The sequence below is a fragment of the Copidosoma floridanum genome, unplaced genomic scaffold, assembly GCF_036245765.1.
Source record: "Copidosoma floridanum isolate Cflo_tuat_1 unplaced genomic scaffold, Cflo_Japanese_pri ptg000013l, whole genome shotgun sequence".
NCBI lineage: Eukaryota > Metazoa > Arthropoda > Insecta > Hymenoptera > Encyrtidae > Copidosoma > Copidosoma floridanum.
Window position 1 is genome coordinate 34,096,470 of NW_028321890.1, and position 24,374 is coordinate 34,120,843.

At 37.6% G+C, this 24,374-nt stretch overlaps 2 protein-coding genes across 6 annotated transcripts; one reads left to right on the plus strand and one right to left on the minus strand.

The window, feature by feature from the left end:
• Positions 1-7,873: 7,873 nt before the first annotated feature.
• On the minus strand, positions 7,874-8,865 carry LOC106646728 (uncharacterized). The gene is made up of 4 exons (XM_089590838.1): positions 8,721-8,865; positions 8,382-8,547; positions 8,103-8,289; positions 7,874-8,001 (listed from the first exon to the last, which is right to left on the minus strand). Exons 1-3 carry the CDS (start codon positions 8,863-8,865, stop codon positions 8,103-8,105), a joined length of 498 nt encoding a protein of 165 aa, XP_089446964.1. The 3' UTR covers positions 7,874-8,001.
• Positions 8,866-9,995: 1,130 nt separating this feature from the next.
• LOC106646920 (putative Rho GTPase-activating protein CG5521) lies at positions 9,996-23,398 on the plus strand. Of its 5 annotated transcripts, XM_089590632.1 has the most exons (27): positions 9,996-10,786; positions 11,859-11,969; positions 12,289-12,306; positions 12,442-12,613; positions 12,740-13,094; positions 13,182-13,459; positions 13,528-13,819; positions 13,905-14,489; positions 14,831-15,035; positions 15,227-15,358; positions 15,961-16,236; positions 16,638-16,828; positions 16,909-17,007; positions 17,092-17,376; positions 17,448-17,573; positions 17,646-17,813; positions 17,993-18,073; positions 18,360-18,629; positions 18,699-18,872; positions 18,951-19,311; positions 19,380-19,525; positions 19,593-20,228; positions 20,305-20,591; positions 20,664-20,800; positions 20,951-21,079; positions 21,289-21,309; positions 21,490-23,398. In XM_089590632.1, exons 1-27 carry the CDS (start codon positions 10,681-10,683, stop codon positions 21,642-21,644), a joined length of 5,796 nt encoding a protein of 1,931 aa, XP_089446758.1. In that variant the 5' UTR covers positions 9,996-10,680; the 3' UTR covers positions 21,645-23,398. The 5 variants fall into 5 exon arrangements, with proteins under 5 accessions (XP_089446758.1, XP_089446760.1, XP_089446759.1 ...); XM_089590634.1 differs by lacking the exon at positions 17,993-18,073 and having other exon boundaries at positions 9,997-10,786; XM_089590633.1 differs by lacking the exons at positions 17,993-18,073; positions 21,289-21,309 and having other exon boundaries at positions 9,997-10,786.
• The last annotated feature ends 976 nt before the right edge of the window (positions 23,399-24,374 follow it).

Consider the following 24,374-nt stretch of genomic DNA (forward strand, 5'->3'; position numbering starts at 1 on the left):
ATCTGCGCCGCAAGGATACTCCCCCCCCCTTGCTTTATGATACATAAGCCTATATGGGTGAAACTCGTTGAAATCAAACAAGCGACGAACGAGTAAGTATATACTTCGGGGCGAAAAAATTGATCATTTGAAAAGTGATCAGTTTCGTGCCAATTTTTGCGAATTTAATAACGTGCTGGTGTGCTGTGAAATTTGAAAAACACAAAGTATTACTTAAGAAGTAATCATTTTTATCGAATGCAAATAACTTAGTTATAGTTCATTGAAATTTAACATCGATCGTCTTTATAAAGTTCGGTATAACTTTGTGTGGAACGATACGTGTATAGAAGGGGATACTAAGAGGATGGAGGTGAAAAAAAAAAAAATAAATAAATAAAAAATAAGGAAACAAAAAACTGAGGGACCTTTAAAGGGTTGTATCACGAGTATACGTATAGGCTCGGGACGAAACGAGGCGTACGAGCATAATCACATATAGACGATCGGCAAATTTACATGCCGGTATTATTATATATTGTAAGCTAATTACATAGAGGATCCCGAGGAAGCGCCCCGGAACCCTCTAATTCGCTTCGTCCTTGTGAACCGTGATAAATATAAAAAAAATGATGAAGAAATAAAGATTAGAACAAAATCAGATGGTGCATCTATCTACTTTCTTTATTTTACCTACACATCATCCATATACTATATACTGTCTGGATTGTATACACCGCACTTATAAATTATTGAAATTAAAATAAAAACGTTATTACAATGATTATTGTTTCACTCGGCAAACAACAACAATAAGAAATCGGAAATGAATTTAAAAAAAAAAAAAAAAAAAAAAAGGAAATTTTACGTAGCTGTATATTATAGGCAAGTGTACAGGGTATGTATAAGTTTCGTGGCTCGTTTCGAAAGTTAAGCTCCTTCACGGGTATTACCCTCACGACGAGAGCACTTTGCCATCAGCATCATGACCAACGGGAGGAGCTCAGGTGCGCCTCAACGCATCGAAAATCAATTATCATTTTATCGCTCGTCAAAGAGATTTCACGGCCGAAGCACCTACATATACCCCCTCCTTATCCTCCCCCCGAGGCATCGGGTCAAGCCTTTCTTTCTTCTTCTTCTTCCTCATAAACGTAGCGTGTGTGTGTGTGTATGTATACATATATGTGAGAATTAACTCGGTCTGGAGGAGAGGTCAGCTAAAACAAGAGTGGCAATTTCGCACTATATACTCGCACTTCATCCATCTGCTCGCGATCTTCTCTGATTTTACGAGAGAGAGGGAGGGAGGGAGGGAGTGCGCACGGCAAGTAACAGCTAATGCATTATACCCTCTGCGATTTAAAAGGAGGCGTACAACCCGTACACTCGCGAGGGGATAATGATAATGACGAGGAGGAGGAGGAGAAGGAGAAATAACGAAGCGCACACAAGTGCAATTGCGAGTTGAACGAGGGGTGGGTATAGGTATATATGTGTGCAAGGAAGGAGGAAGGGAGGGCTCTGCCAAATTAGCCGAGATTTATGGCCTGACGCTTACGTTATATTATTACGCGCTCGTCGTTCAATATTCCATTCTATTAACATCGCATTATATCCGCTCTATACACGCGCGCCGTGCCCCTCCCTCCTTCGCGTTATCCTCGTCGCAGTTTGTTGTAAAGTCATCATCTTCCGACGGTCTTTTCACTTAAAGCATTTTTTTTTTTTTTTTTTTTTTTTTTCTACACATTTAACATATTCAGAAAACAAGATGCGTGGATTACGGGAAGTTTATTAATATGCAGCGTAGCCGAGATCGGCCAATGATTTTTCTGGGGAGAGTACTAAATTGAGGCTGCATGCATTCAGTTGTAAAAAAAAAATTATGTTTTTTTACATTTGCTTCGTAGGTATATACGTGTAATTGAAAATTTATTACAAACGCTGAGCGTATAGGGTGCAGAAATTGGCTATTGATGCTAATTTTTTTCGTAATGATGGTATTATAATTGTGTACTTTTTTTTTTTTTTTTTAATCCTTCCATCCACGCAGATCAAAATAATGAAGTATACATCAAGCGGCCAACTTTACATATATTTATAGATACTTCTCGTCTCTTTGGACATAATATACGTGCAACAGGAGGCAATAGTTCTTATCTGTCTGTCTCTTAGATTTGAACAACTAAAAATAGAGAGAGGGAGAAAATCGGTTCGGTACATCGAAGGAGGGCAAAAACGACTTGTATGTAGATTATAAATTGAGTCTATCTATACGAAAGAAGAAGAAGAGCCTCGGACATGCACCTATATCTACTACTTGATATATATATATATATATATAATGTACAGTTGTGTATACATATGTATGTAGAGAGGAAGGGACAAAGTGTCGCGTAACACAAACTAAAACCGCAAAACAGAGGAAAACGGAAAACGTAGGAGGTGGGGTAAAAAAAAAGAAAAAAAAAAAAAACTAGGGAATAAAGATGCACGTGTGCGTACATGTTACGTACACATGTAAAAATCGCTGAAATGCGGGGCCCAAATCCCACTCTGTGTATAAACGATGTACCTCTGTACAATGGGTGTTGGTAGCGCTTCACATTGCGGATGCATGTATATATATATCATTATCCAGTCCAGTTTTCGTCCAGCCAGCGTGCCAATAAGTATATACGTAATGTACATATCTACATATAGAGAGAGAGAGACATGCAGATGGACGCGATGAGAGAACTCGATTCCGCGCCGGGGTGCGCGATCGGAGGCACGGAACGCCGATTTCCTTCACGCTTCGCGAAGCAAATCGAAGTGTAGGTATATTGTGTATAGGTTGCACATTACACATATATATGTATGTATATATGTACGTGCACGCCGCGTTCTCGTGCGTCTCGTGTGTCCTCAACAACCTCCTCCTCCTCCTCCTTCACGTTTGTTTGTTTGTAAGAGTTTTATACTTATCTAAATAATAATATACAAATGGGTACCACTATTATAGTATACCTACTTAATACTCATGTAGATATAAATTAGCCAATCAAGAGGTATATACTGCAGGTATATACAACGATTATAAATTTGTTGATAATACAATCGGCAAAGCGATTGCCGATCTCATTTCATGCAGTAAGTACATGAAGCATGTTACCATGATTGAAATGATGCGAAAGATGGTTTTTTTCTTTCCTATACATTTGTACCGTACGCTTTAAGGTTTTCGGAATATAGGAAGTAATTTATTTCCTATCTATATACACTAATTTGATTGTGCGATGTACCAACCCTCGATCTTCGAAACTACAAAGCGCCATCATCCGATTTAGCTGCTATCGATGCAACGGACGATTATATTTTGTTCTTTCGGCCCTGGCATGGTATCGGCGTTCATTGGAAAGAAATTGTTTTTTTTTCGAACGAGCCCAAAATAAGCCGCAGTCTCGGGGGCTAAATGTAAATAAAAGAAAAACCAACCACCCTCGCACACGCGGCGAAAAGACCAAGGTGGAAAATAAAGGCTCGCGTGTACGGCTATTAAAACGACGGCAAGTATAAGAAAGAAAGAAGGAAAGAGGCGAGCAAGAAAAGAGCAAAGCACGCGTATAGGTGTATAGGTATATATGAGGGCCGAAAAAGAGAGAGGCCACGTAATGTAGGTACGAGTGAAAAAAAAAAGGGACAAAGCGTCGGTGCACGCATCATCGGGAAAGGAAGAAAGGAAGAGTAAAAAACAAAAAGTAGAAGAAGAAAAAAAAAAAAAGAGAGAGAGTGCACGAAGCAGTATATTGTACACGTATAGGTATAAGGTCGTGCGCGCGGGTGCTCCTCTCTCCCGTCAAGAGGAGGAGGAGGTCCGGCGCGGCTTCTGGCTCATTGGGCAGCCGAACAAATTCGTCGCGACGTCCTTCCCCCTGCAGCACTGATCACAAGAGCTCCCCCCCCCTCTCGCGCGTGTACATACACGCCCGCACCTTACTCATACACCCATCATACATACATACAGTGATATACGTACGCGTGCGAGAGACTTTTTTTTTTTTTATCTTGGACATCGGAAAATAAAGTATAACGGCTGACCGGCTTCGGCCGCTCTCCTTTTTTGGGCTCCATATAGGTATATTTTTTACCCTCCCTTTTGTGTTTTTATCATCATCATCACCACCACCACCGTTGTCATTCTTATTATTATTGCACGCGATTGTGAGCCATACTGGAATTGACGTATACATACATGTATACCTACACGGAGCCTCTCGAAAAACCAAAAAAATCTATCCTCCTCCCGTACCTTGCGTATTTATGTAGTGTACCATATTCGTGGTGCTTTTTTGTTTGTTTGTTCGTCTCTTTACCCCCCCGCCTTCTTTTTCGATCTTGTTACGTTGACTTTCTCTCCCGAGGACGACGTGAATAAAAAGTAACGTGACAAGAGCAAAATCAGGATGCATTATACCTACCTCTGCTTTTCTTCGTTACCTTTTTCATAAATGAAATGCTCATCGACGAAGGGATGTGCCAATGAAATCGTTCGACCTATATTTACTCCCTTTTTTTTTTTTTTGAGATCCGATGGTGTGTTTATATGTACACGTACACGATATAATAATTACATTCAATTGGTTGTAGACCTGTTTCTCATATTATGTGCTATACGCTCGCGAGTCGCGGCTTTTGATGTCATAATGTATACGAGTTCGGGTTTCATTAGAGTATATTATACATGTTACGGATTATAGGCATATAGGTACGTATATATACGTACGCAAAAAGTGTTCAACTTGACCATTGTATATATTATGTGAAATTAGAGATGAAACGCGACGAATGTGTACCAACGTTTATGTAAAATAATTGTAAAATGGGTCAAAGAACTTTCAATTTTGTTTTACTTTTGATGTGTCGTACGATTTTTAATTTTTACGTATATAAAGCCACTATCTATCCTTGGACACGAAAATTCATCAACACTGTACCAGCTGTATATTACGAGAACGACGGCGAGTACGAATGTTTGAAAATGTCGAAATAACGAAGAGAGCAGCTACAGATTTTTATATGACAAGGGGAACGAAAGAGCAGATTTCTCGCTCGCGAACTGGAGGACTTGCAACGAAAAAAAAAAAAAAAAAAAAAAAAAAAAAAAAAAATTGTACGCGTACCTATAAAAAAAAAAGAGAGACGAGCGACGGGTCGTATTTCCGCCCGGTTGGATGTATAACAATGCCCGCAGACAAATGAGCATCGTTGGGAGCAGCAGTAGCGTTGGTACAGGTATACGTATACCACCTATAGCAATTTCCTCCATCTTCTCGTTTGAATTTTCTCTCCCTCCCTCTCTCTCCCCCCAAATTGTTGTTGTTTTTTTTTTTCTATTTACTCCGACTAGTTTTTCTCGATTCCACCCGATCTCTCGACAGCTCGGCTTATCCATTCGCATCACACTACAGCCAACACCGATTCCCCAAACTCGATTTTCATGCCAAACGAATTAAGTTCCAGCGCATGGACAATAACTGCTGATGGGTATGGGTGAGTGTCACACAGGTAAATAGCAAAACAATCATCGTTGTATATTGGATCACCATCCAGTTTGAAAGCCTAGAAGAAAAGGAGGAGGAGAAGGAGGACCCACCGCGCGGGAGGGACGCACGGGGGGTCTGTCCTTCTCATCGATCGAGACGTGGTACACATCAGGAGAGAGATGCGGGCCCCCGAAACCTCACGCACCACCTCGTTTCTTCCAGGAGACAAAGGCTTGCAACAGCAGCGCTGATGCGTTTGCATCTCTCCATCCCTCTATTTCTTTGTGCAAACATGTAGAGATACAGTATATATAGGTACAACACGTAAACTTGTTTTTTTTTTTTTTTTTTTTTTTTTTTTTTCACTTCCGATACACATGGTGCAGCGTCTCCGGTTGCCCTCAGGCTCTCGCGACTTTTTGGCTTGATTTTCGGAGAAACTCGTTCCTTTTTTCGTTTATGCATTGTGCGGTGGTTGTTTCCAGTTTTTTTCCCCTTTTCTTTCCAAGAGAGGACGCGTATAGCGATATAGGTACGTGGTCGAGTTACCTACCGGTCTGTCGCATGATTGTATGTTAGCGTCGAAGGTGCCTTTTTACCCGATACTAGAACGGCCGATGAATTTGATTTCCGAAGAAAGTATATGAGACAAACTAACGATAAGACGTAACAACTCTGTGTCGTGTCATCGCATTCGTGGCGAATACACGAAAACTTATACTTTAACTCAGATGAGCATGAAGAAAAAAAAAAAAAAAAAAAAAAATAGAATAAAAGAGAAAAGAATCGAAGAGGTGCGGTCAGTACGGATTCGCAGACCGGAACTGCTTGTCTGAGAGAGACAAATGGCTAGTTGGACAATAGGGGAAAAAAAAGCAAACAACAGTAAGAGAATCGCAGGGGACTCGAATGGGTGGAAGGGCAATTTTGCGGGTTACACTAATAAACAACTGTAAAATAAAAAGTCGTTTGGTAAAAAAAAAATTTCAATTCGTTACATTTGTACCGAATCAGCAAATTTTACCAAGGTACTTTGGTTTTTCACAAAAAGCTACGTGCATCAAGTATGTTCGATCATTTAATATACATAGAAGGAAGCACCGATACTCGTATCGGACGATAATTTGCACAGGAACCTCCCAAAAAATACAAATTTCCCGAAAACCCGATCCAGTGCGGCGCAGCTATTTAATATCTCTACCAGAAACACGAAACGTCCATCAATTATCTGCATACTGCAACCGCTTCGAAGCTACCCCATCCTTCGATGTACCGATGGTGCTGCTCGAGCTGCTGCTACTGGGGTACGCGATCGTCGATGAAACTTCATCGGCAGAAGGATAAAAAAGACAAAACCGAGGAAGGGAGACGAAGGTCGAAGGACAATGAAACCAAAATCGGCACAGAAAGCTTGTACGGAGAAGACGAGCTGGCCGATCGAGGAAATCGGCGGGAGCCAGATGCCGCGCGAGCTTTTTCGTCTCCCTGTTTTGCGTGGCCACGGTATGAGAATATGCTACAGGGTATAGGCGTACCTCCGTACTGGTGGTCCACAAGCTGTATAGCGCAGTACTGCGCTTGTGGTCTCGTCGTATTATAGCATCGGAGAGTAGATCGAAAAAGAGAATCTAGAGTAAAAGAAAGAGAGAGAGAGCGCACCTTGCGACGTCGTCGTCGCCGAGGTTCTAACAAGAGCCGAGGAGAAACACGATACTTATACGCGCGAGAGCCCCGGAGCGGCGCGAGTACTCTCCGCGGAGGGGAAAATCGCACGGCCTCGTTCTCATTTTCCCATGGAAAAACAGTTACTTTTCTCTTTCTCTCTCTCTCTCTCTCTGCACACGTGTTGTTTGGAAGAAAAAATTTAAAAAAAGACCGATTTTACAAGTCAGCTTTACAAATTTCGCAATTTTATTCTCATCCTGTATATATGTATCAAGTACAATTCAAATGAGCTCGAAGATATAAATAAAATCAACTCCTTTGGTGAACAGGTATCCGAAAAAAAAGAGACAAGACTTGAACGTTAAAAAATACACATGATCCTATTGTACTCGGGATAATCACGAAAATCGGCAAGTACGTAATCCGATCCGTAAATCCTCGATCTCGATATTTACTTGCTTCGACAAAATCCGTGAAAAATCCTAGAAACCGTGAAATGATCATCGTACCTACATAATGTGCGTGCGGTGCGGTCCGCCGGACAATGATCCCAAAATCGTCGGTCCACGTGCCGCTACGACGTACGAGTCGACAAATGATTCATGGGAAAAGCGCAGTCTTGATCGACAGGACAAAACTCATCTTGAAAAACCGTTGGACCATGAGTGCGTTGTACCTTTATGTGTACACGGATGGGAGCGAGCGAGCCATCGGTGCGGCCCATTACCTTCGCTTACCGCGTGCGTACCTACCCTCCATACCAACCTACCCTCTCTCAAATGAAGCGAGCGTGCATCAATACGCGTGCCTTCCAAACGAGCAATCGCTGCTGCAGTTATATTTATATGTATATATATTTTTTTGTTTATTGTTATGTAGTTGTTACTATTATACGAGTGTTATCTAAATACAAATTGCTGTAATAGTTACCTATTCGAAGGGCAAATTGGCCGAAACATTGAAACTTGAACGGTTATTTGGTGATGTTTTGTTCTTTTGACAATGGCATTTTTTTTCTTTACAACCGCATTGAAGCAATCTCTGCTGATAATCTTCTATTTCGGCGTTTAGTTCCTCGTATGAGACTTCCACGGTATCCGCGAGCCTCAAGTCTTCTCTACATGTATAAGTTTGAGGGTTGTTTAATCGTTATAAAAATTTTCCTCCATCACACACGATAAATATATACATGATGGTGTACCTGCTAACCTTAAATACTTTTCTAGTTTACTAGCTCCGGTGCCGCTTCGCTTTTTTTCCTTCGGCGTTTTTTGCTTGGGCTTTACTCCAGATGTCTTTGTGCCCGATGACGTCTCCGAGGACGATGAGGTGTCAGGCCCACTGGGTTCGGCCAACTTGTCATTTTCAACGACAACTAAAACAAATAAACGAACTTGAAGACAGCATCCCTCATTCGTGGAGGTTAATTGCAGATAACCTGTAGCGATGGTATATATAAATGTGTATGTACGCTTTCACGCACGTCATCACGCGAGAATTGCAAAAAAGTTAATTAAACGATTGAAATAGAAAGTAATATGTAATCACTTCGAGGAACTTGGTATGGTTTCAGATCATCTTGGTTTTCCAAATACTTCCAAAGCTCCTGCACTTTGGTTTGGCCGCTTACGCTCTGACACCGCGAAAATTCAATACTGATTGAAGAAACCGTTGACTTTCTGTTCTTGTCCATTACAACTATATATGTGTTATAGGTTGATTTTGAGTTATCAGTGTTATCACTGCAGTTTTAATCTCATCATCTCATATCTTTCGTTTAGCATTATACCGCGTCCGTCGGGCTTTTTAGTTGGCAGTGTCAACAAAAGGGGGCAGCTTTGACTGTTCTCTTTTTTGTGATCCGAACTTCATTTCGTTTCTCTTGTTTTGAAAATCTTAGATATAACAAGAATCTTTTGTACCGTTTTTTCTCTCAATAATAACAATTAGAATACACATACTTGTATGTTTTTAAAAATAGTTAAACAATCGAAATATAACATCATCATCGTGTTCGAGACGAAACTTTCAACCTGTCGTTACCAGTACTTTTGAAAAACTGTTAATTAATTCATTGTTAATGTAAATGATTCATACAAAGTATTTAATTCTTACTCTGTGTATCGTTAAATTCATAAATGAATTCAGGAATACTTTATTTTGGCTGTAAGCTGACAACTATATAAAACAGCAGCTGAAAATTTGTCACAAGCACTACAAAAATTCTACTAAACACAAATCAGCTATTTACTTTATTTATATCTTAAATAAATCGACCAAACAGCTTTTGTGTTCATTTTAAATTCTGTGGCCTTTTGAACTCTAGCATTTTGGTTATTTATAAAAAAAATTAACGTAAAAGTAAACTTTGAGTTTGTTTATACACAAAAGGTATGAAAAGCTGTTGCTGCATCGTGTGTACATAGAATTTGTATGCATTTCCGATATTTTATTGATTTATTTATGTAATATATAATTTATAGCAATAATTATTAAATTTACAATTGGCACGCAGAAAATTGCACAATTTTTTCCATCAACCGTTTTATCAATATTCTCAATTGAAGATCTTAAAGAAAATAACTAAGTAAATGAAACTGTAAAAGCGTTTGTAAATTACGGAGCATAAAATTATTTTTTTTTTTAATTTTCGCGGAGTTGGAGACTACTCGCGTTGCCTACATTAGATATACTAGAAAACTGTATTATCAACACGCGGTGATTGAATAAAAAAGGCATCTGCAATATCTACATATGGTACCATTTAAAAAGACTCCTTTCTCTTTTTCACGATTCGCGATAATCGTAATTTACTTATTCACGATTAGAAAAATATTGACAATTGCGTGACTTACCTCGATGAATCATGGTGATTTAGTGAATGAGTTATGCGAGAGCGATTAGCTGTAGCAGTGGTGTAAAGAGAATCGCGAGATTCGCGAGTCACCAGTGGATGCGTGCGCTAGTGTATAATATGTACGTGCATGTACACATAGATTCTGTACAAGCAGATGTGATGTGTGATGTTAAAAGAGGTACATCGTAAAAAACTAGTGTATCCTATGCAGTGGAGCAGCCTCTTTTTTTCCAATTAAAAAAAAAATACAGTGTTGTCGAAGAATGAGTAACAAATGTTACATCAAGCGGGTAAGACGGAGAAGTTACACTACTCGAGCGGCATAGTGCAGTATCTACATGTCGATTAGAAGAAGAAGATACTGTTTTTCATAATTATCGATGAAGAACGTCAAAGTATCATCAGAAAAAATATCACCACGCACAAACAGTAAAATTGCCCTTACCCTGCACTGCAACATTAGTGCGTCCGGATACAGACGGTGTAGTACTACAAATTATTATTTGCATGTGGTTTGTGTGGACGACGGCGGTCTGCAGATTAACAGCAGCAACAACAACAATAACAATAACAAAGACTGCTGGAGCTGGACGGGTACGTTGCTGGGCCGCGTAGGCCATCAGCCACCACGGTTGCCCATCATCTTCAACAATGTTTAGTAAGAAAGTGCATGTGGACATCAAAAAGTCGACCCTCAAGATCCAGGACGTTAAAAAGGACAGTGCCACCCGATTTAAGCATCTCAAAATCGTCCTCGGTAAGTGAATATGGGTGTTCTATTTGTTTCTAGTTTTCTATAATCCCATAATATAAATACACCTGAGCATCTTTGGTACCTACGATTATCGAGTATCCTGCATACTTTTATTACATTCAATGTACTTTAATGTAGATGGGTGTACTTATATTTATGATAGCGTAGGAGGCAAGAGAGCGAGACGGAGGTGAAAGATATGTGGGACGCACACGGGGAAAAGCGAGATGGTTACTTCAAAGGGGGGCAGCAGGCACTGTAGGTGAAAATTATTATTGCACTTGCGGATACCACCTACGTAATAACGATCATCATAACAACGTGGCGTGTGTATTTTTTTTATGTCACAGCAGCATCTGTGGGAAAAACAATCTCTCTCCCTCCTCTGGGAGTCATCTTTTCATTGTTATTACTCTTCTTCCTTGTATTGCATTATATTAACGCCCACGCTGTTTGACGTGCCATGGGACAGGTTTTGAAAAACTGTCTCTTAGGAGTCTTTGGATACTGGCATTTATTTTTCAAAATTACTTGATTGCCTCACACATCTATAATTGATCTTTAATGTGCTTAATGATGTTTAAATCATACCTGTGGATTATACCATGTTATGCAATTTTTTTTTCGTTATCAGAATTCTGTATAGTATTTATTAACATGCAATGATTTGTCAGTCTCGAAATAAAATTCTACATTTTACATAATTTCTTATAATAATTAACAGCTTAATATGTAACATGAATTATAATGTCTACTTTCAAATCGTATAATTTACTGTGTTAAGAAAACAACAATAATTTTAATGAGTATCAATATCAATGATTGAGTATACAATTGATTTTTATTTTTTTGAATCGATAAGGCGGATAAAAACAGCACGATTTTTTAGAAGTAATTATTGCTCTAAGCTCTAATTAGATAAGAAATAGATTAGGAATAACGTAATGACATCTAATCTTCAACACTATCTTAAATTAATTGCTTAATTAGCCTGAAAAAAAACATACTCTATTCATTCCTACTGAGTCACCTCTAACATTTCATAAATTGGGTTTTTTTTTTTCCTTTCTTACAGATAATGTGGACACTGATGAAGCCAAAGGTTTCTTTGAAGCAAATTTCAGTCATGTTTACTTTATTTTGTATGATTGTTTTGTGGCAGCAGAAACCAATTTACGTCAGAGAGGTAATATATAATTATTTATCAAAATGATGAAATATTAGTTTTTTTTTTTTTTTGTATTCACCAACTTTTATAATATATTTTCTTTATTTAATATAACAACATTAACACCTTGAGAGAAAGAATTGTAAATATTATTAATACCATGGAATTGAACGTTTCATGTTTTGTCATGCAACCTTTTATATTTATTTTTACTTGAGTGTAGTTGTAAAAAGTTTGGGGTTTAGTGGGTTACAATTGAAGACAATAACGCATTCTTTTCTCTATTAATTTACTAATATAAATTTTCTCTGCTTCTTTCACTCTACTGTGCTGACAGAACTCTCGTTTCACCTGGGTAAGTGTCATTGTATGCTTAAGTGCTTTTCTTTTTTTTAATTAAAAATTTTCTTAATTAACACTGGACGAATCAATATTTCTAAATATCCAAACAATTTAGAACCAAAAGTTTTTTTTTTTTTTTTTTCAACAGTTCACAAAGCGCACAGAGAAGAGTTGGAACAGGTGTTGCAGCTATTGGAAAAAGTTCTGACACTTCTCCCTGAACTCTTAAACAGAAGATGGCAGTGTCACAGTATATCCAAGATATTACACAAACTTTTGCACCCTGGAAACAGCTGGAAGCTCAGACGACAGGCTATAAGGTGAACAATTTTTATTCTAAACGAGTCTTGACTTATTTCAAAATGTATATTATGACTTAATGATCCGAGTTTAATCAGACCATGTTTTTCGATACTTATATCATCTCATTACATATTATTAAACAGGTTTTTTATATTATGGTATCAAACACTTGGCGACAATGCACCAGAGCACATACATCTAATGTTTGCGTGTCTAGTGCCGGGTTTTCCGCCCAGGCAGTCATCGCCTTTTAAATCCGAGCGAAAAGTCGAAGGTGGCAAACGGCACACAAAGTCCGCGAGCTGCGACGAAAAAGATCGTAAAGATTTTTACGATATGCAGCTCAATCAGTGCTTCTATAACAACGGCACTGTAAATTTCGGACCTATAAGCCAGTGCGATAATGGGCCAATTTTACCGCCCCAGAGTGGTGAAAAGCCACTAGACAATGAGTCTGTTAAATTTTTTGAAGCCTTATTAGAGTTTATGGTCACGCAGGTTTGTTTTTATTTTCATTTATCACGAATGTAATAAAAATAAACTTTGTTTGAATGCTATCAACATTGCTCGTTCTTTGTTTTTCAGGTTGTAAAAATTGAATGGCGCGATAAACATTCCCGTCAGTATAGGTCTTTCCAGTTTCTGTTGGATCGTTTCAAAGCAACTTATTTAAAACACATTTGTCCAGAATTTGATGAAAATTTTTCTCTTTACAAACCTAGCTTGGAATTACCATCGATGCGAAAACCGTCAAACCAAAGTTTGAGTAATTATATTCTTTGTAAAGTTGCTCTCATTAAATGGATCGCTACCTTTACGCACGTTACCAAAAAAGATGGGGCATTTTCCCAGCTAACACAAAGGTGAAGATTAATCATCTTTTTAATATTCTGAAAATCCAAATATTATCTAAACGACCATTTTTATATAGCATAACACCGAATGAAGAAAATGCAGAGGAACTGCGTCGCGTTTCTGTGTCGCAGAATCAGCCGCCAGATACAAGTCTTATATCCGTAGATCAAAATTCGATACATGAAAGTATCGGTCATGAGGACAGTACAGTCACGGCTGTAGCGTTAGTTCGTGAAGTATTGTATGGGAGTCGTGATAACGTTAATTTTATCCACGAAATGTACAGGCAAGCATTTTTATTAGATTTCACGCACGCCGGGGCCATTCGAAAAGCCATCGGCGCTTATAAAGACTGGATTCAAATCAACGTGAGTTCTTGACTCTTTCTGTCTTTCAAATATGTTTCACGAATTTTTGTTTGTGTATTTAATTTTTTATTAATTATTTTATCAGGAGGTTCCTCCATTCATGCTTGAACCATTAGAAAATCATAAGGATTACCCAGAGAACCAGAAAAAAGATGCCGATTCCGATAAGAGTACCCAAGACAGTTTGAGACTGTCGAGACTAAGAAACGACTCTTACATGGGCGCGATTTATCGGGAAAATCTTTTCGTGAAAGCCGGATTACAAAACGTCCTGCAAGTATTTATAACTCAAGCCTCGAATGTATTTTTTTTAGAATATTCCGGTGGTTCAACCTCAGCCACCCTGCTCGAGGAGCAAACCGATAGTTGTAAAAGAGTTCTCAACGTTTATCGTTACGTCGTAATGCACACGAGACTCGAGCCTGCCACTTGGGAGCAGTTGTTAAGGGTATTATTACAAATAACGTCACTTGTATTGGGCGAAAGAAATCCGCGGCGGAAACACCTAGACAGTATTGGGGGGAAGCTAGCACCAGCCATTTTTCAAACTCTCATCGTTACGTGGATCAAAGCCAATTTAAACGTGGTGATATCAACGCAGCTATGGGATCAATTTCTGCAAGTTCTGACGTCGCTTACGCACTGGGAGGAACTCATTCGCGAGTGGGCCGTAAGTACTTTTTACCAATTAATGTGTGCATTCATTCATTTTATGGATTAATTAAAGTTCATTGAACTTAATTGTGCGTGCATGAAATGAGTTTCATCCTAATAAAAATTCAACCCGTGTTGAATTATTATTATTATTTTTATTATTATTATAATTATTGTTATTATTATTATTATTATTAAATGGAGGATTAAAGTTTTATTCGGAAAAATTTTAATGCCCTCGACGTAAAATACGTTTATTTTCTATAACTGTAAAATTTAAACGATCGCGCGAAATGATTGATAAACGTCATAAAATATGTAGCCACCTCACAAGCCAAACTTTTTTGTTTCTTTTAGAAAACGCTCGACACATTGACTCGAGTCCTTGCAAGGCACGTTTATAATTTAGATCTGAACGACTTGCCGTTGGATAGGCTGAGCGAGCAAAAGTCGAAAAAACGCAGGGGCGTCGGGATTCGTGCGGCATCAACGGGTAGCGTGCAACCACCTCGCAGAGGTAGCGCAGACCAAGGAATGGCACATTCATCGAAAGAAGTTACCGGTGATTAAAAAAAATTGCGAATTTTATAAAACATAGCTTATATAGATAAGAAAATTTTTAAAAGCCACGAAAATCATTAAATAACTTATTATGAAAACGTAAATACTATATGTGTTTGATCGAGACGTCAAGGCCGATTCGATCGTTATTATTTGAGAAAAATTTTATAAAAATAACAATGCACATTACAGATCATGCATTTCGAGAACTGAGGAAAGTTCGACCTCTACCAAGAAGCATAAGTGATAACAACATATACAACGGCAAAATTCGCTCCAAAATCCACAGGCATCGTTTGCCAGCTGTCACTGCCGGTATACCTGGTAAATTATTGCACTGTGTTCAAGGGCAATTTATTTTTGAGTTTTTTTTTACGTTTTTGGTATTTTACATATCCCAACTTACGTTTTATTGTTTTTCAATAATCTGCATACAAGTGTGTTCATTGGCTGCTGTGACTACAGCATAAACGTACTTATAAATACAACGCCTGTCCTGAATTTTTTTTGCTTCTGCACTAACTGAAGGGTTAAAAATACTCAGTTTCATGACTGTTTGTGTGGGGTATAGCTTTCCGGTGCCAATGTGCTCGCATTATTTGCACTTGAAGCATTCGCTTAGTTTGAACGCGAATTCAATAGCAAACATTTCGGTTTCTAACTACATTATTTTCATGTCTTTTTGCTTCTACAATCCGCTGAGTATGTATTTTTTAAATACATAATTTTTAATTTTTAATTATCTTTCTTCAACTTGCTTAATTTTATTTTCACTAAAATTACATATTTCCTTGTATAATGAAATTTATTTAATGCAAATGTAAGGATCAACAACAGCAAGAACAACATTAGCCCAACATGTTATAACAACTGAAAAAAAAATCCTTAACCCACTCGTGATATCATCCCACCCTCTGCATGTGCAGTACTGCCCTCGTCCATAGAACGGGACATGGCGAGACTGATTCCGAATGCATCGGCAGCAACGACAACGGTGACCGCGAGCACAATGACAACGCCTTCCTCGACGACGTCTAGGAAGTTCAGGGCGCTCGGTAGGCGCGCCAAGTCACTCGAGAGCGTTGTTGTCGCGGAAAGCGAGCCGCCGACTCCAAGGTGTCCGTCGCCCACTCCCAGCAGTGGTGTCGATAGTAACAAAGACAGTCCCATTCAGATTGACAATATCGACGGTAACAGTATCGGTATGTAGAGGGTAACGATTAAACACACAAGCCGGTCAATTCGAGAGTTTTCTTTAGTTTTCAATTGTTTTTCGCTTTTCACTGTATATTTTATTTTTTTGGGGGCGTGAAAATGACTTTTTTTTCATTTTCATTTTCGTTCGCTGTATTTTTATTTCTCGAGGTGTAACATTTTCATATCCCAAAATTTTTTTTTTTTTTTTCAACTAATCAAAATATTTTTTTCCTTTGTAACTTAACAAAGTTTGATGCTCCTTTTTGTTTTTTGCAACTGATTTATATTTAACTGTGTGAATAATTTTTCTAACTTTTTTATGTGTTTTGGCTTAGTTTTCAATTTGCAACCTGATCTCATAATACATTTATTCAGCTATATTTATTAAGATAAATTTTGCAAATAGACACTAACGATGCGTCAGAGAAGAGGTCAGTGATGGCTGGCGGCGGTGTTAGAGGATGGCTGCCCGACGTGGCAGTTGTTCTTTGGAGACGAATGCTGTCCGCTCTCGGAGATGTCAATAACATCCAAGATCCCACACTCCACGGTCAAGTCATGGATTATCTAGTGCAGCTGACGCATACCCTGATCAAGGTAAATTACTTGCGTGGGAAAAATTACTCATGGGCTGCTAAGCTTACGAATTATTCGTTCAACCTTATTTTTTAATTTAGATTCGACAGAACCAGGGTGTTTCGGGTGACAACCAGGTGACTCCTCCTGCACCAGAACTAATTCCTCCTTTAACAATTATAGCTCCGTGGTGTTTTAAGGTTTGTATTCACACGTGTAATTTTTAACATACTTTACTAACAAAAATTTGTACTCAAATAACATGTATCCTTTGAATTTTCCAGGCAATTCAGTTACCTCAACAGTACGAAGCTGGCAAGTTAGCAGCGTATCGTCTCATATGTCTTTTGACGATACAACCGCAGGACATAAGCTTACCCAAGCAGCATTTAACTCTTTTTTATCGTGCCGTTCATCACGGAATATCGAGCAATGACACAAAGATTCTTCACACCATTGTGAAATACACTGGATCTCGACTATTTAGTTTAAATCTTCCCGGCTCCAGTCTTTTGATTCTAGATTACATCCAAGCTGCAAATGTGATTCTCAGTAGTCAAGACGTAAATGTACGTTTTTTGTCTTCCTTAGGGGAGATATTTTTTTTAGTTATTATAGTTAATTGATATAAATTACGTAGGCTCCAAGAGCAGAAGCGGTTTCGATCCTTGGCTCTCTATTATCGCTGCCAATTACAAATTCGAATACTAGAGTCTTACAACCCAATGAAGCAGATCTTGCGACGACCACTTGTCCTTATGCAAAAGTAAGTTACTTAAAAATTATTTAAGAGACATTTTGGTAACCATCTCAATTTGTATTCCATCATTTTTTAAAGGATCACATCATAGCTATTTTAATGCGATGCTGTCGACGAGAACCAACGGGCGTGGCGAGATGCATCGCACTTTCGAGCATTTCTATGTTTGTTTATAAAGAGTTGAGCCATAAAACTATGCACAGAACAGTACCGGAAGCCATCAACGTTCTTTTATTGTCGTTAAAGGTAATTTGTTAATAATTTTTAAAAATGCTGTGTAAAATGCTGAAAAATATAACAATAGCTAATACAGAAAATAGTTACATTGTAAGTAGCACTAGGTGTTTGGGTTTTGGTTTTGGTTTTGGTTTTGGTTTTGCACTTTAATTTGGTGTCAGATGCTGCTTTAAATTAGTAAATATTAGTGTTCTATCGGATCAAGTCAACAAAGAGCTTGGCAGACTATTCGGCGCAAAGACAATTTTCACTTTTTATTAGTGAATCAGGTATATACTTTGCATGACTCGTGTTGTAACTTTATGTGACGCTTTCAGTACCAGTCCTACCGAAATCCGTACTTTGATGTGACGCAGATCTTGTTCATCCATTAATGTACGTGCGTTACAGAAGACAATTCGTTGTCTGGCAACTTTTTGTGTATTAATGTTTATATTAGCTTTTGTGAACTAAAACCGTAAATGTTGCATTAATCAACAACTAATTAGCCTCCTAACTCTGAATTTTCTCGAATTGAAGAGTATCTTTTAAGTTCATGAAAACAATATATTTTAGACGACACACGCAACAGTCGCTCAAGTTGCATGTGACTGCCTCCTTCTACTTTGCGACAAGGCAGATCTTCTGTTGGAGCAATATCCAAATGTGCCAGCGAAAATCATTCAAAGCATATCGGAAACACTCGAAAGGACTATTATTAGAGAAAGAAAAAGCGCCTCAACAATATCGATGCTATTCTGTCTTGGCGAATGGGCAATGCATCTTGGTCCAAACATGCTGTTAAGTGTATATCAAGGAAAACCTCTGCTTTTAATTCTTTTTTCGGTAATTTTTGACTCGACGACAACTCTTGAAACACAAAGTAATTATTTTATCCAATAATTTGTTTTTAAGGTCTTAGACAATATTGCGCAAAACAAGGTCAGCAAAGAATCGCAAGAATCTTTAAAAGCTCCAGAACAGGAAGATTTTGAACCAAACATCACCTTGGACAACTTACTTGACGAAACGTACTCAAAATCACTTTGGGGAGGAAATATGCAGTCAGTACAGTTAGCTGCAAAAATGGTAAAGCTATGATAAAGCTTAATTTTGCACGTATCATACTTTCGTGTCACAGAACATTGAAAAAATATTTTTATTTAGGTGATGATGCATCTTGTGAATCATTTGGGACACTTTCCGATGGGTATTGGAGCTGCACGTTTGTCATCTCTTGTTGTAGAGTTAGATGACGTTCCGGGCATTGAAAGCGACGAATTGTCATCAGCCATCTTCCAAGCGCCTAACATTCAGTTGTTGATGCTATCAAATTCAATAATAATGTCACTAGTAGAGCTCGATACTTTGGATGCACCTGGTGGTGGAGTAACGGCGGGCTTAACGACGGCTCCGTCAATGGTGCGAGTATTATTGAGAGATTTGGCTGGGAAAGCGTCTTGGGATAGTTCAATTTTGTATAATCAACCTTCGAATGAAGACGCTGAAATTCCTCTAGTGAAACCAGGTACTTCAGCCAATACCTTGTCAATAAAACACTCAACGAAAAAAATTCAATTTTATTCTTTTTCATAGGATGTGCAATGAAAATGGTAAAAGATGATTTATGTAGCGTCATGCCCTTACAAAGCTATCCCCCTAGACATACTATGCGACATCATGATCCTAACGTTTTACCCACATTCGAAAATGGAGCAAGTGATATGGATAATCTAGATGACGTGAGCATCTCGAAATTTTATTCGATCATCGATGAGTTCGAATCTAAATTTTTTATTAATTTTCTAGTTACTTCAATACATCGGCCACACGAGTCCAGAAGTACTAACAAATCCCGAGGTTGCCTTAAATTCAGCTGCTGGTCCACCACAAGGTCAGCACTACGAGGCTGAAACAATCGCTACGATCCTAAATCAGCGCAACGCAGAGCGTGAGCAAATTAATTGCTGGAGCAACCACGTGAGTATGTGTGCAGCTCCAATGAGTCCACCGACGAGTCGGTCACCTCCAGCGCCCTTCCACCACTGCCGTTTGCTCTTCTCGCATCTGGGCTTAGCGGGCTGGGAACAGCGTCGAAAGCTGCATCTGCTGTCTAAGAACGAAAAACTTTTGCGAGAGCTTAGGAATCTGGACAGTCAGCGATCCAGAGAGACTCACAAGATGGCAGTGATATACGTAGCCCAGGGCCAGGAAGACAAGAATTCCATCCTAAACAACGTCACTGCCAGCAAAGAGTACGAGAGCTTTATTGCAAGACTGGCTTGGGAAGTCGAACTCGAGTCGCACACCGGCTTCCTGGGTGGTCTAGTTCCTGGCAAAGCTTCGGGCGTGACCGCGCCGTACTTTGCCACTTCATTCGCCGAAATCATATTTCACGTGGCTACCAGGATGCCTTCAGACAGTCCTGAGAGTTTGTTGCAAAAAGTGAGTTGGCGTGATCATAGATAAAAGTAAATTTTATAGTAGAATTTTGAGCTAATGTTTTTTTTAACCTTTGTAGACGAGACACCTTGGCAATGACGAAATTCACATAGTCTGGTCGGAACACTGGCGTGATTATCGACGAGATATCATCCCCACTGAATTCTGTGACGTGTTGATTGTTATTTATCCTCTTCCTAACAAACTCTACAGAGTGCAAGTAAACAAAAAATCGGAAATTCCGCTCTTTGGGTTGTTGTTTGACGAATGTATCGTGGAAGACACGGTTCTACCAGGCCTGGTTAGAACTACGGCACTGGCAGCTAGTAGATCCAAGAGATCGACACTGACGTTGTACCAACACTAGTAAGAGTCATGCCAAGAGTTTTAATAGTTTACTCAATTAATAACTTGATTAAATACTTACTTCTTTTGTAGCTATGAGGAGCGAGCGAGATCGATAGATACGATTATGAGAAATCACAAAGAAGCTACAACTTTTGAAGAGTTTGCTGCAAACGTTTATTCTCCGGTACAGCCACCAAGCCCGTTTAGCGTAGCTTCTTCAGTATCAGGTTTGTTTTCTTTTGTTCTATTTTTTTCTACTTCTTGAATGTATTTTTATTGCACTCTTGTATATTATGTTTATGAAGCACTGCATGACGAAAATTTTAAAAGAAAACGTAAAATTTTAGTAAAATAATGAGTCCATGTTTTAATGGAAGGTTCAACGACTAGCGTACAGTCAGTGACATCGTCAACTCTCGCAGCGGCTCTTATTGACTCTCATCAAGGTGGTCGACCAGGTCTGCGGAATCCTTCCACAGCAAGCAGTGACAATCGTGCGAATAGAGGTAGGAAGATTCTTTTATGAATTCATAGATCATCACCTTACACCTCATGTCACCCATAACTAACTTTTCCATCAGTCGTCTCATTAACACAAAAAATCATCGAATATTACGTTTTTGCTTCATAATTAAACGAAACATCTCTCACTAAACCATTAAATCTAATTCGACGTAAATCTTGCTAACTCATAAATGTTAATCCTTTTTAACAGTCTTACAAAATCTATTGAGAGGTAATACTTCCATTCTACATACAATATCCTAGAAACTAGTCCTAGCTTTAGAAGTTTTTCTCACTCTCGCGTTGGGGTGTTTTATTTAATCTCCGCTATTTCAATTTCCAAGGTATTGCTAATGCGCTCCATTGACTGGACCATCAATATTAACGATGTGATCATTGAAATTTTTCACAGTATCTGACGGTAGCCGTGTATGGTTTAGCAGTGACACAGCCGACAGTGCGACCTTGCATGGAATATCTCCAAGACCGGCCAAAAAAATGTCCTTCAAGTTGAATAAGACTAACAACTCCCAGCCCACACCGCCTGATAGTCCCAGGTATAAATAAAACCATCGTGAGACTGGCCTGAAGTCTTCCTGCCTTTGAAAGGGGCTCTAAGAGTAGCCTGGATACATTAAGCTCTCGGTCGTTTTCGTTTGATTTTTTTCTCCAACTGTCTTGTAATATAGTATTTTTTACCTACTTTGTCAATGTAACAGTATTTTTATCTATTTTTTACCAGATTAGATCGGTATGTAGTATATTAATTAGTTTTTAATATCAACAAAAATCACATTTTTTTTAAATGTAAAAACAGTTTAATACTTTTAATTACTGTTTGGCTACTTTTCATATCTTTAGCTGCTGTATTTTGAGCATTTTTTCTTTTTCTTACATTGTTTATAAAATGAAAAAGTATGTGAGGAAGGAAATCGAATGATTAATTGCCAACTTAGATGTAATGTTTTCATTTTCCGTCCTTAGATATAATTTTGTATGATTACTTGTAAATATTGTTGCGAGTCGATTAATTTATTTATAACAATAAACTCTCGAAAGGTGTATTACGTCCCCAATAATTGTATTATTAATACTATACTATTATGACTGTCATCAAATAGTATCAACCCCAAAGTTTATTTAAGTTATACATCAATTTTATAATATGCAATAATCAAATTCATGCGCTTTTCTTTGAGGTGAAGTTTTAGTTTATTTTATAAAAGTGAAAATAGATAAACTTATTTCCAAACATTCCGCATAAGTAGTTAGCATTGTTAAATGGGCATTTCGTGTCGGAAAAAGGTTTTGCTACTTCAAACATTCAATGTTTAATTAAATTTTCTGAACCTTAAGTACTTGTAACATAACCGCCTTAAATACAATTACTCTACCCATAAAAAATCTTCGACTTTTAAAGTGCTAGGTCTAAAAATTAATTCAGTAAATATATTTCAAAAATAATTGCGACATTTGACACAGTAAATTCATTTTACATTGATTAAAAAAACACAAAATTAATTCCTAGACCAACATGTAAATAACAAATTTGGTATTTACTGAGTAAGTCGAGTTGTTCAAAAGAGTTTTCATATTAGCGAGGATAATAGTAATTATTGACGAAAAAAGTCGAAGGATAGCTCAAGTTTAAAGTTCGACAAAATCTTGAATAAAGCGTTTTATCAAAATTTTATCATAATTCATCTAATTACTAGACTATATATGTAGATATTATTAACGGTGTGCCGAGAAACAGTCACGTACCGATTTTTTAATCATGGCCAAAGCAGCATTATTTTTTCACTGATTTATAGAAGTGGTAAGACGAAAAGTGGACTGTGTATGTTATTGTACATATAAAGTAGTTTTTAATTATCGAAAGTGATTATTCAACATGTACACAAATAAAAAAACATTAAATAACTTCATCATCGACAAAATATTAAAAATATCAAATTAAATACTGCTAAAAACAAAACAAAATTTTTATTCATTACTACTGTATAACATTAAAAGCTCTAAATATGTTATATAAAATGTTTATAAATGTTGTACTTAACAAATTACTCTTGCAAATGTTACTAATCTGTAATAGTTTACTAACATCACTACATAGAAAATAAATATATTCACTTGACTATTTTTCTTGAAATATTTTCAAGTTGTGTTGAAAAAAACATTGCACTCTTATTGCTTTAGATGCACGAAGTAATTTTTATCTCAAGTATTTGTTTTTTTACATGGAAAAAAAAAAAAAAAAAAAAAAGATTATTTTGTATAGAAGACGAAAAATTTATTGACGATGTTTCCTAGCGTACATAACTAACTTGTATCTTTTTTAAATAAAACTCAATGAAAAATATTTTATTTGATCTTGCCAGTCATTAAAAGATTTTTTTTTCATTAAAAGTTGCCAAATTCACTCTCTCTCACTCGCTCTCTCCCTTTCTTTCCTTCTTCACTCTCTCCAGTTCTCATTTCTTATTAATCTCATCTCTCATGAACTTAACTTATATGTTCTTATGGTTTTTATGTATTTAGGTATAACATATGTAACATGCACACTATGAAGTAATCTGATCAGCTAATATTGGAAAAATATTTAAATTTGAAGAAACAATTAAGTAATAGGTAGAGGAGTACCTAATAGCGTTTTCAAGCAACTACTCTCCGGATGGAGCACTCTGAGAGTACTTGTTGGTGTTGAGTTCTGTACTCTCGGAGTGCTCCGAAAAAGTAGCTCGAAAACGCTATGTATAAAATAATACAGCTAATTATAAGCAGGAAAGAATCCGAAAATCGGGTTCTATGACTATAGTGAAGTAGGTACATGTTACACTTTTCATCATTTATGACTCATGTAACTATGATGATTTATGACTACAGTCATTAACGACTAATGATTTAGACTATCAGTCATTAATGACTATAGACAAAACAGTCATTACTGACTAATCATTTATGACTACAGTCACTACAGTCCAAACATTCATTAATGAGATTGTCATTTATGACTACCAGACTACCAGTCATTAATGATTATCATTTATGACTACCAGACTACCAGTCATTAATGATTATCATTTATGACTACCAGTCATTAATGACTAATCATTTATGACTACAGTCAAAACAGTCATTTATGACTACCAATTAATGACTAATCATTTACTACTGCTACTAATCAGTCTAATCTCTAATCCTAATCATTAACGACCGAAGTCATTTGTAGTCATTAATGACTAGTTTATGACTACAGTCACTACATTCATTACAACGACCATAGTTATTTGTAGT

Coding starts and splice junctions, on each gene's coding strand:
- LOC106646728 (XM_089590838.1), bottom strand. CDS start 8,865: ATGGACAAGAACAGAAAGTCAACGGTTTCTTCAATCAGTATTGAATTT. Junction 8,548..8,720: donor ACCATACCAAGTTCCTCGAA/GTGATTACATAT, acceptor TATTTGTTTTAG/TTGTCGTTGAAAATGACAAG. Junction 8,290..8,381: donor AAACTAGAAAAGTATTTAAG/GTTAGCAGGTAC, acceptor TTATACATGTAG/AGAAGACTTGAGGCTCGCGG.
- LOC106646920 (XM_089590632.1), top strand. CDS start 10,681: ATGTTTAGTAAGAAAGTGCATGTGGACATCAAAAAGTCGACCCTCAAG. Junction 17,814..17,992: donor TTCTTTTATTGTCGTTAAAG/GTAATTTGTTAA, acceptor AGTAAATATTAG/TGTTCTATCGGATCAAGTCA. Junction 21,080..21,288: donor TGACAATCGTGCGAATAGAG/GTAGGAAGATTC, acceptor CCTTTTTAACAG/TCTTACAAAATCTATTGAGA.